Raw genomic sequence first — 11,054 nt, forward strand, 5'->3', positions numbered from 1 at the left:
AGACTGGACCTTGACTATACCTTTGACCAAGAAATTTGCACCTGGACAAAAAATAATTGACTACCACTGCTTTAATGTGTTTAGCCTCACAACACTCCTGTGGAACAGGGCCATGCTGTTCTCCCCATGTTACAGAGGGGAAACTGAGGCACAGAGAGGCTAAGTGACTTATACCAAGCAGCATTGAACCTGGGGCCTCTAGAGCTTAGTTCATGAGCCTCTACTGCATGAGCTATAAGCCAACTGGCTATTAGCTAGCGTTGTACAACAAACTAATTTTCTCTCTCTCTCTCTAAGTTGTCTCAGTGCCACTAGATGGGACAGAACATCACACCCAGAAGCTGTGTGGGTTATACAAGGTCACACAGGGAGTCTGACATTGCAGGGAATTGTCTTGCCCAAGTCCTAGGCTAGTGTTCTAAGCACTAGACCATCCTTCCCAGGACCGGCTCTAGGCACCAGCAAACCAAGCACGTCTTGCAGCGGCACAATTCCAGGGGAGGGGTTTTTTTTGTTTTTGTTTTGCTTTGGCACTTGCGCTCTCAGAGGGTTTTTTTTTGTTTTTGTTTTGCTTGGGGCAGCAAGACCCTGATCCTTCCTCTCCCTTAAACTCCCTCAGGAGACCCAGTCCTTATAAATCTGAATGAGAAACAATACTGAACACGAGTAACAACTCCCTGCTCTGCCACACACTGCCCTGGGCCAATCCCTTGCCTCTTTGGGCCTTGGTTCCTCCTCTGTGCAATAGCGATAGTAGCCCTGCCCTGCCCTCTAGAGGTGTGAGCTGTTATCCAGTGGACATCTCTGCACTCTGAGATCATTGCTAAGACCAAGCAAGGTGCTTGGTACAGGATGGAAAGAACGAGTAGCCTCTTCCGGGTGTTCCAAGCCCAACTGAACTGAATTGCTCTGTGATCCCTGTAGCTCTGTTACGCACAGCACTGTCCATATAAAGGGAGAAGATCCTCTTGAGAAGGGTCTGAGAGGAACCTACCCCTATTGGATTTGACAATCCCAGTGAATCAGCTGGACAAGCCCTCCTCCAAGCCCTGAGCTGAGGAGATCAGAGTGAGAGGAAGCCTTTCACTGATCTGTAAATATTTATCAACATTTATGGGGGCAGAATGGGGGAGGGAAGATTTGAAGATAAGGACAGACCTCTCGAGCCCACCTCATTTGGGGGAAAGTCACTCGTTTTTGTCCCCCAGTTACCTCCGTTCCGCACAGAGCTGTTGTTCTCTCACCTTTAACACTGAAGTTATTTACATCAGTTCTTGGTTTCCAAGGGTTGAGTGTAGCTGGACTCAACGTTCTGGAAGGCACTTGTGTTCATGAAGTTTGGGAGCATTTCATTTACACTAAAGAAATGGATCCCAAATCATATTATGTTTCCTGCAAGAACAGTTTTTGTGTCCCTCATTTTGGGTCTTTGTCGCACGTTAAACTCTGCATCTGGGCCTTCGCGGGTTGAGAGAGAGATGGACACATGTACTGTTTCTTTAAATCTGGAGCAGGGACCCAGGCAGAGGTGGGGCTGGGGAGTCCACATGGGAGAGAAGTGCCTTCAGTGCACATACTGTAGGAAAAGTAAAGTGGAACTTAGTGCTCATTGGATCACTTGATGATTACCTGTTCTGTTCATTCCCTCTGGGGCACCTGGCGTTGGCCACTGTTGGAAGACAGGATACGGGGCTAGATGGACCTTTGGGCTGACCCAGTATGGCCGTTCTTATGTTCTTAGTTATGCCCATGAGGGAATCCCACCTGGAGAGAAACCCTGTCAAACTGCTGCCAAGGGGAAAAGCAACTCAACACTTAGGAAGAATCAGAGACGCCACATGGAGGAGAAAGTGGAGATGCGTTTCCATTTGGGGTCTAGTCCACGCACAATAATAAAATGGGATGGAGTGATGGGGGGAATAGAGCTGTGTGCTGGGGGTAGTTATTGCTGAAGGACCAGGAAGAGATGAAAGGTGGGGAGGAGGAGAGAGAGCAGGTTCATGAGGATCCCCAAGGGAATAGATGTTGGGAACCAGAAAGGGAGGGAGGTAGGGAATGGGGAATGACCAAGGGGATTGTGACATGATGTTACCCTTGTGTTCACACCCTACACACTGTTGTGATAATTTTTGTATAAAGTATGCCTTGTGAGGTATCATTTGAAAACTCATAATCTGCTGATTATTATTGTCCTGGTAAAACACATGTGGCAACATTGTATGTAAAGTTATAAAATACCGCTGTATGGTGTTGTTAACACATGTTCCAAACCCCACAACCCTGCCTAAAATGAGGTTGGCAAACAAGTCTATCCTAAACAAAGGAATGTGTGCTCTGCTTAATTTGCATTTATGCAGTAAACAGAGTCATCAAGCAGGAAGGGAAACAAAGAAAGCTCAAACAGGTGAGAAAAAAAGCAGCAGGGAACATCCTTCCACACAGACTCTTTGTCCCCTAGTGCCTAGCTGGAAATGTTTTTCAAGAGAGGGACTGAAATTATAAAAAGAAGGGACAAACACCCAGAGGGACTCCTCTCCCCCCTGTCCATTGCATTCACTGCATCTGAAGCAACAAAAGAAGCATTCATTGAACTCTGGGAAAGGGGTCCTGACCTATAGTTTGGCCAGTAAAACTGCTGAAAGCACGTGGTGAGAAATGTTAATTAATGGAGATATCCTATCTCCTAGAGCTGGAAGGGACCTTTAAGGTCATCGAGTCCAGCCCCCTGCCTTCACTAGCAGGACCAAGTACTGATTTTGCCCCAGATCCCTAAGTGGCCCCCTCAAGGATTGAACTCACAACCCTGGGTTTAGCAGGCCAATGCTCAAAACCACTGAGCTAATCTGATATAGTTTGTTAAGTTAGATGTTAGTAAACCTCTTATCTTTATTTTTTGTAACCATTTCTGACTGATTCCTCATTGCTTGTACTCACTTAAAATCTCTGTCTTTGTAGCTAAGCAATTTGTTGTATTGTTTTATCTAATCCAGTGTGTTTAAATTGTGTCTGAGAAAGTCCATTTGGGGTGACAAGTTATGTGCATATTTGCTATTAAAGCAATAACTGACTTTATATAAACTTGTATTGTCCTGGAGAGGGCTGGGCAGTACAGGACATATATTTCTGGGGGGAAATCTAAGACTGGGAGTGAGTTGGGGTCACTCTGCAGTATAACCAAGACTGGTAAGAGCACACAGACATAGCTGGGAGTGACTTGCATGCTGGAGGCTGTTTTGTGAGCAGTCCAGCCTGGAGGTTACAGCAGCAAAGCAGTGTAAAGGGCACCCTAGGCTGACACAGCTACTCATTGGTCTGGATTGTACTCCAGGTGTGTCACACCTCCACAGGAACGGGGGAGGCATAGGGGGCGTGCCCAGCACTGACAGACACTGCTGTTCAAAAGAACCTGATTTTGCATGCATGAGGCATTTGCACATGTGCAGCGGGATCCACAGTGACAGTAACTAGAAGAAGCAGAGGCACTGTCAGGGGCCAGGGAGGAGAGGCAGTGGAAAGGAGCTGAGGACTCTGTGGAGACCAAGGATGCCAGGTGGTAGGAACCAGAGTGGGGAGCTGCGTAGTAGGTGGAACTGAAAGCATTGGAGCCTGGTTATGGGAGGGCACCAGGGATGGTTGTGGGGGAGCCAGAGTAGAAGGGACCTGCAAGCCAATAGCTTAGAGAGACTGTGCAGATAAGCAGGGTGTAGGAGGCAGTGTGGCCTAGTGAACAGCACACTAAACTAGGCTTTGGTAGACCTGGGTTCTATTCCCATCTCTGGCCTGCTGGGTGACCTTGAGCAAGTCACTCCCTTGCTCTGTGCCTCAGTTTCCCTGTCTCTAAAATGGGGATAATTAGAAAGCACTTTGTGATCTACTGTTGAAAAGTGCTATATAAGAGTTAGCTATTTGCTGATCTAGTATTTGGGCTATGCAGATCAATGATCTCCAATCCCTTGGCCGTGTGAGAAATGCTACAAACCATAGTGATTAGAACTGGACATCCAGCATAAAATGCCCATGGAAAGAGATTGCTCTGCTGACATCTAGATATGGAGCCTTGTTTGAAATGAAGAGCACCTGAGGCTTCAGACTGTTCTGAGCCTTGGGGGGTGAAGGCCTGATTTCCCTGCTGAACCTCGGAGTCTAAAGGCCTGACACCTCCCAGAGCCATGCCAGCATGGACTGCACTTGTTCTCCTTCTGCTATGAGCTAAGCTAAGCAGAGATGGACCTTCAGTGCAGCAGGGGATACTGTGTATGGGAATTTCCATTTTGCAGCTATGGGACAATACCCGAGATTCAGCTGCGCCATAAACAGAAAATTAGAAATGTGGATATGGAATCAAAAAGCAGGTGATTTAATTTCTCCTGATAACGCAGTTTTCTCCCATTTCTTATGCAAAAAAATATCAGCTGCCCATAGTAGGTGGCAGTCCAGTTCCACCCCAGCAATTAGACCATACGTGGACAAATGACCAAACAGTACCACTAGGAGGTCTGGTTAAAAGGTTTGATAGTGACAGACACCTTGCAGGCAATAGATACAAATGGCTTAATTCTGTAATGTCTTGTAGTAACAGTGGCAGTAGGTAAGCCAAGTTTGGGCAGGACATGAGCAATATATCCAGTGCGACAAATTTATTGAGAACAACATCTTTAACAGCTTTTGCAAGGCTTCAAAGGCTCCGGCTAAAGGAGGTTTCACTCAGTAGCCAAAATGCTGGGAAGGCCATCAGCCGGCAGAATGGTTTTCTGCCCCCTACTAGTGTGTTCTCTGCAAAGAGCTCCCCATTGTTCTGATGCCCAGATGTGTTCCTCCCCAGAAGTCTGCGTACTAGCATTAGCAGATGAATTAAATCTTCCACTGAACAGATGTGTCTGTGAGTAACCAGATGTGGAACGCTCAGGGGATGGAATTTTAACACTGCCCCCTAGAGATCCTGGGTATGAAGTCTCCTGGATGGGCTGGGAGGCTCGCAGTTGTGGGTGCCCGCTCCCACTGTCACTTGTTTTCATTGACAGAGCAAGGGAGCTATGCGGGAGAGGTAGTGTAGGCTACAGCTCTACGGTTACTGTCCTGGAGGAACTGCTCCAGGACTCTGAAGCATACAGATCCTTGGGAATAGGCCAAGACTTTAGCCACAGAGACCCTGCGTGCAGCATGGTCACTGTCAGAGAGAGGATGCTGGAGCAGATGGGTGGGACTTAGGGACCCCTTGATGCTGACTGGAAGTGGGGGTTCATAGGGATTTACAGGGATCTCCTCAGTCAGATAGGGACCCCCTGCTGAATATCAGGTATTTGCCAAAGGGTGGCACATGAGGTCTCTACAAGAGCCAGTGATTGCCATAATCATTGAGAAATGTCTGTTCTGATACTGTTTAAGGAGTTATGAATCTGTGCAGAACATTGTGTTCTTAAGGGCTTGGAGTCCACAAGGGGATGTATCTCGGCAATGTTCCTATCTGGCAGGAGGTAACTGACACTTATCTCCCTGTCTGGCCCTGATGGGACTATGTTGTCCGCCTATTGGCACACTGAGACAGATGCGAATTGAGAGATTGTGAAATCTACAAGAGAACCAAGCAGGGGGCAGGAGGGTCCCGTTTATGAATAAAGACAAAGGCTTGGTCTGGTCTGTCTCAACATACAAAAGGATGAACTGAATCCATCCCTGAGGAGGCAAACTTACAGCGTGCATGTCTCTTGGAGGAAGGTCACAGGTGTAAAACACTGCAAGGATTCTGGGTGAGCAATATTTTATTAGGAATGAGATTTGCATGAGCAATACTTTGTTAGACATGATGCTAGCTTATTAATCTAGTGGCACTTTAGAGACTAACAAATTTATTAGAGCATAAGTTTTCGTGGACTACAGCCCACTTCTTCGGATGCATATAGAGTGGAACCTATATGCATCCGAAGAAGTGGGCTGCAGTCCACGAAAGCTTATGCTCTAATAAATTTGTTAGTCTCTAAGGTGCCACAAGTACTCCTGTTCTTTTTGCGGATACAGACTAACACGGCTGCTACTCTGAAACTTATTAATCTAGGCTTTAGAATGTGTGATTTTATGTCATACGCAGCCATTTGTTTCCAATCTCTCTACTTGCTATGACCGGAGTCTCTGTGCTTTGTTAAATAAAGGTAGATTTGTTTAGAGTGACATCAAAGTCTAAGAGCGGTGTGTTAAGCAGAGCAGTGATGTGGGGTGGAGTTGGTACGCTGGTGAGTAGTTTCTTTGGAAGCAGCTGATCAGTGGATACTGCCAGTGTCCAGTGGAGCAGAGGCTGGATGCTCCAGGGAGATACTAGGAGGTCTTGGGGGTTGGTCGGTGTCTATTGCTAAGGAGCAGAGGGACAGTGGGGCCTGTGTAGACCTAGAGGGGAGGGCTGACGGAGTTGGGGAGCAGAGCTGACCCTGGCAGGCACAGACAAGGCTGCTTTGTGCTAAGGGCAGGTGCAGGGCCGGCTCTGGCTTTTTTGCCGACCAAGGCGGCAGGGGAGGGCGCTGAGCCCGGCTGCGGGCCGCTCTCCCCGACCGGCTGGAGCACCGGGGGGAGGGCGGAGAGCCCGCCGCGGCTCCGCTCTCCACGGCGGCCACAGCGCCGGGGCGAGCCCGGACGGGGCTCCGTTCTCCCCGGCGGCCAGAGCGCCGGGGGAGGGTGGAGAGCCCAGCTGGGGCTCCGCTCTCCCCGGCGGCCGGAGCCGGAGCACCACACCACGCCGCGCCGCCCCCCTCCAGGTGCCGCCCCAAGCACAAGCTTGGTGGGCTGGTGCCTGGAGCCGGCCCTGGGCAGGTGGTAGCAAGGGGCCCACAGCCCTGGTACCCCCAGAAAGCATCACAATGGGGGCTGGATCTGATTCTGCATGGCTCCTCCCGTCCCCATTTCTGAGCCCAGCTGCATTTCCCTGGGGCTAGACCCCGCCCTCATTTCCTGGTCAAGAACGTCCCCCCGAAATCCACACCCTCCCACCCGGAGTCACTCCCCAGCCCACGCCCCGCAGCAGCAGGGCACGGGCCAGGGAGTCACTTGGGCGCAGAGTCCTCAGCCCTGTGTAGGCAGCTGCTGCTCCTATTAACCCTTTGGGAGCCACAGCCAACCCCGCTGCCGCATCCCCCAGTCTGGCAGTGTGGGAAGTGTCAGGATGGATTCAGCACCACAGTGGAAGCTCCTCTCCTCTCAGGGCCGTCTCTGCTCCCTCGCAGCGAGGACATTCACTGTGAGGATCCCGGCCAGCAGGGTTCCCAGCACCCCCAGCACAAGGATCCCCTTGGCGTGGCAGTAGGACAGTGACGTGGCCTGGGGCGGGGTGGGACCTGAAGAAATAAATCAATGGTTAGGGGATTTCCTCATCCTGGAAAACCCATATCCGCACCAGGGGCTGGGAATTCCGACTCTGAAGAGCCTGGGTGGGGATGGGACGCAGATGCCCAGCTGTTCCTGTTGGGCCAGATGCAGCACAATGCTCAGTACCCTCAGCCATAGATTTTCCCGCCCAGCACCAGGATGGGGTGTAGGAATTGGGGAATAGCCCTTTAAAAAGCCTGCAAGTCCACTAGTGGTGCTCACTGTGCCCTAGAACCCAGCCAGAGCAGCAGTGTGTATATATATGAGCGAGCCCTGCACAGGCCGTTCCGTGCTGCATGCGTTCGAGGGGGAGGGATGGAGCGAGCGTCACCTTCACAGGCCACCTTGGGGGAGACGCTGGCCGAGCTGTTGCTGAAGGGGTTCATGGCTGTGCAGGTGACGGGCGAGTCCTCGTCTCCCAGTCTGTGCTGGACCAGCAGGGATTCCTCAATGGAGAAAACAGGGGCCCCTGCTGGGCGCGTCCAGATGTATTTGATGGTCTCATTCCCCACCCCGGCGCTGCAGGTGAAGGTCACGTTGCAGATGCCGTTCCCAGCCATCACAGAGTGGATCCTGATCTCCGGCTCTGAAAGTCGCTCTGGGGCCCAGGTTGGGGATGAGAAATACAAAATAACATTGTACAGAGGCTGCTGTGGAGAGAACCCACTGCAGGTCCCGCCCTGCGACAGCCAGAGGCTACAGTGGTGGGGAGTGCTGAAACCCAAGGGTTAATGGCCTCCCACTTAGAGACCGATTCCCACGGGTGAGAACAATGCCAGCCTCCCAGAGCCTGACCCGGGTAGGGGTTAGCTGAGCCCCCCTCCAGTGGCAGACCCTGATTCTGTAGGACATTCAGTGTTAAAAAGTAAAAAAAAATCATTATCCTTCTGCGTTTTCAGGTGAGATCTTCACAATGCTCTGAAAGGTGCAAATAGCTGCCATAAGGGGGCGTGTTTGATCTACAATCACAGATCCCCTTAAAAGCAGTGGAGGCCAAGCATCCTATTTCAGGCTCCTCAGAAGGAGCCATCCAGCCTCTTTATATCGAACCCCCCTGCTACAAAGAATAGAGGGAATGCCCAAGGAAGGTCAGAGCTAAGCTGTGTGGGCGGGGGGGGTCTCTGCTTGTAGACGCAGGGACTAGTAGACTGGCAGCAGGTGGGGTGTGTTTTACACACTATCTACACTAGAAAGTCTTTGCCGCCAAGGCTATATCGGAAGAAGTCCGCCGGCAAGCCCTCCTAGCAGAGATGCGGCTTATATCAGCGAGAGTTCCTTTGCCGGAATAGCTTATACTAGCTTACCCGACGACATAAGCTATTCAAGCAACAGGATCTATTTGCTGGCATAACAGCGTCAACGTGAAACCTTTTGCCGGCAACGCTATGGTAGTTAGGAGAAGGATTTTTCACAAGTATGTCAGCGAATCTTTTAAGTGTAGCAGCCTGAGCTGCACAAAGTGAGGAGGAGGAGTGAGCCTGACAGGGAACAGAGATATGGGGCTTCTTGGGCACGGAGTCCACTGGAGGGGCAGATGTGGGGGTTTCTGCTCTTCTGTATTTCTCTTACAGCCAGGGAGATATGACTCTATGGATGTTCTTTGTAAATAAGCAAGATCGCCCCAGAGTACCCCTCCCTTGGAGCATTGATTTTTCCTCCTAGCAGAAACAGCCCAGGATGTTGGCAACCCACTCCATATAGCACCCAGACATTATAATTGTCAAGGTGGGGCCCTCTCTGCTCTGTGAGGGCATTACAGAGCCTGGATGTAAGGACTTGTGGGACTAGAACCCAGCTCTGCAGAGCCCAGGACAGCTAATGGTCCTACATTGCCACTGGGAGGCTGTAGAGAGCCATTTCCAAGGTGCACTAGGGAGATTAGGTGCTGCAGGAAGTACCGCCCAAAGGGACTAGAGTGACAGCACCCTGCAGCCTTCTGATTGGTGCAGGCTCACTATTTAACCTGAGGGTGGACTAGCAAGTTGTCTGGGCACCTACATCAATTTCTGGCTTGCTATGATGTCACACCTCACCTTGCTTTCTGATCTCTGGTCTCTGACCCAGGCCTGACCCAACACTCACCTCCTGATTCCAGTCTGGTAACTATCTCTGATCTCCACTCTCCAACCCTGGCCTGACTCTGACTCTTGCCGGTCAAGCATAGCTTCAGCATTTACTCTGATCCCTGCTTGCTGATTATCACCTCATGGATATCCTTGACCTGTGGGCACTAGCCCAGCTGTGACCACTAGGCCAGACCGCCTACACTCTGGTCCTTTGCACTGGGCCACTTTCTATAAGAGCTGACCTTGTTCTGCTGTACCCAAACTAAACTTCTGGGGCCCAGTTGCCAACTCTTGCGATGTTATGGCAAGTCTTACGATTTTTAGTGTTCGTTTTTTTCATCCTCCCAGTGCTGGAGGATCTCAGATTTAATTTAAAAAAGAAATAAGTCTGTAGCTTTCATAGCTGCAGGGCAAAGCTTGGTAGCCTGAAGCAAGTGAGACCCTAAAGGCCCCAAAGCCAGAAGGCAACTAACCCCACTCTCCAACATTTATTATTTTTAACATAATCTCATGATGTTTTAAGCCAATCTCATGATCTTGGCGGCCTGACTCATGATTTTTTAACATTTGGGCCTGGCGATACTGTCAGAAAATCACTGGCAATTTTAAAATCAAGATTGGATGTTTTCCTAAAAGATCTCCTCTAGTTAACACACGAATCCTTTTGGGGCAGGTTATCCAGGAGGTCAGACTAAAGGATCACAATGGTTCCTTCTGGCCTTGGAATCTGTGAAAATTTTATGCCACCTGCAAGCCCAGCCCTGCCTAGCTATCGTCTTGACGTTGGGGTCTATTTTAAGCATAAATTCCCCACCCCCCACACACTCACTGTGGATGGTCATAGCTACATAAGATATTGCTATCTGCACTTGCTGTCTCCCAGCTGTACATGCCAACGTCTGCCAGCATCAGGTCACTGATCTCCAGCGAATAGTTCTGGTTGTGGAGTCTTGCTCTCCCTCGATATCTCTCGTCCTCCATCGAAATGTGGGGCAGCGCTCCAGGGGCCCCTGGGGTGATAACTGCCAAAGGCCCACGTGACGCATGGGCTTCAGCGTTGGCAGGGGAGGGGCCATGCCAGGTGATGCTTTTGAAGGCTCCAGGACTGAGTACAGGGAAAATGATGGATTCTCCCAGAATTCCGTTCACTGACACCAGGAGACAATATACTGTGGCCGGACTCGCATCTAATACAGAAGACAAAGGAGACTTGAGGAAACTGTTATACCAATAGAATAAAAACCAGCAGGATCTTATTAAGAGGGATAAGGCAAAGATGCCACATTTATTGTAAATATACTGATAAAGCAAAAGATAAAAGTAAACAACGTTGTTTGACTACTTATTTCTTATACACACAAACACACACACACATATATATATATAGAGAGAGAGAGAGAGAGGTTCATTCACACAATCATTCATTCAAGTTCTGTATAGGTGTTATAGTTACCAGCCTAGAAGTTGCTCATGCCAAGTTACTGGCCAGGTATCTTGGTCATGAGGATGGAGCCGAGTCTGTGTCAGGTGCACCTGATGCTCCTGGAGGTTGGCAGCAGAACCAGAGACTCAAAGTCATCAGTCTTTAGAAAAACAACAAGGAGTCTGGTGGCACCTTAAAGACTAACAGATTTATTT

The 11,054-nt window shown here is 49.9% G+C and overlaps 1 protein-coding gene across 1 annotated transcript; it reads right to left on the reverse strand.

Annotated features, from left to right (window-relative positions):
* Positions 1-6,738: 6,738 nt before the first annotated feature.
* On the reverse strand, positions 6,739-8,451 carry LOC122172472 (SLAM family member 9-like). The gene is made up of 2 exons (XM_065574290.1): positions 7,682-8,451; positions 6,739-7,319 (listed from the first exon to the last, which is right to left on the reverse strand). Exons 1-2 carry the CDS (start codon positions 7,908-7,910, stop codon positions 7,183-7,185), a joined length of 366 nt encoding a protein of 121 aa, XP_065430362.1. The 5' UTR covers positions 7,911-8,451; the 3' UTR covers positions 6,739-7,182.
* Between the last annotated feature and the right edge of the window lie 2,603 nt (positions 8,452-11,054).

Source organism: Chrysemys picta, chromosome 20, assembly GCF_011386835.1.
Source record: "Chrysemys picta bellii isolate R12L10 chromosome 20, ASM1138683v2, whole genome shotgun sequence".
In the NCBI taxonomy this organism is placed as follows: domain Eukaryota; kingdom Metazoa; phylum Chordata; order Testudines; family Emydidae; genus Chrysemys; species Chrysemys picta.

Coding starts and splice junctions, on each gene's coding strand:
- LOC122172472 (XM_065574290.1), bottom strand. CDS start 7,910: ATGGCTGGGAACGGCATCTGCAACGTGACCTTCACCTGCAGCGCCGGG. Junction 7,320..7,681: donor CCCCAAGGTGGCCTGTGAAG/GTGACGCTCGCT, acceptor TTATTTCTTCAG/GTCCCACCCCGCCCCAGGCC.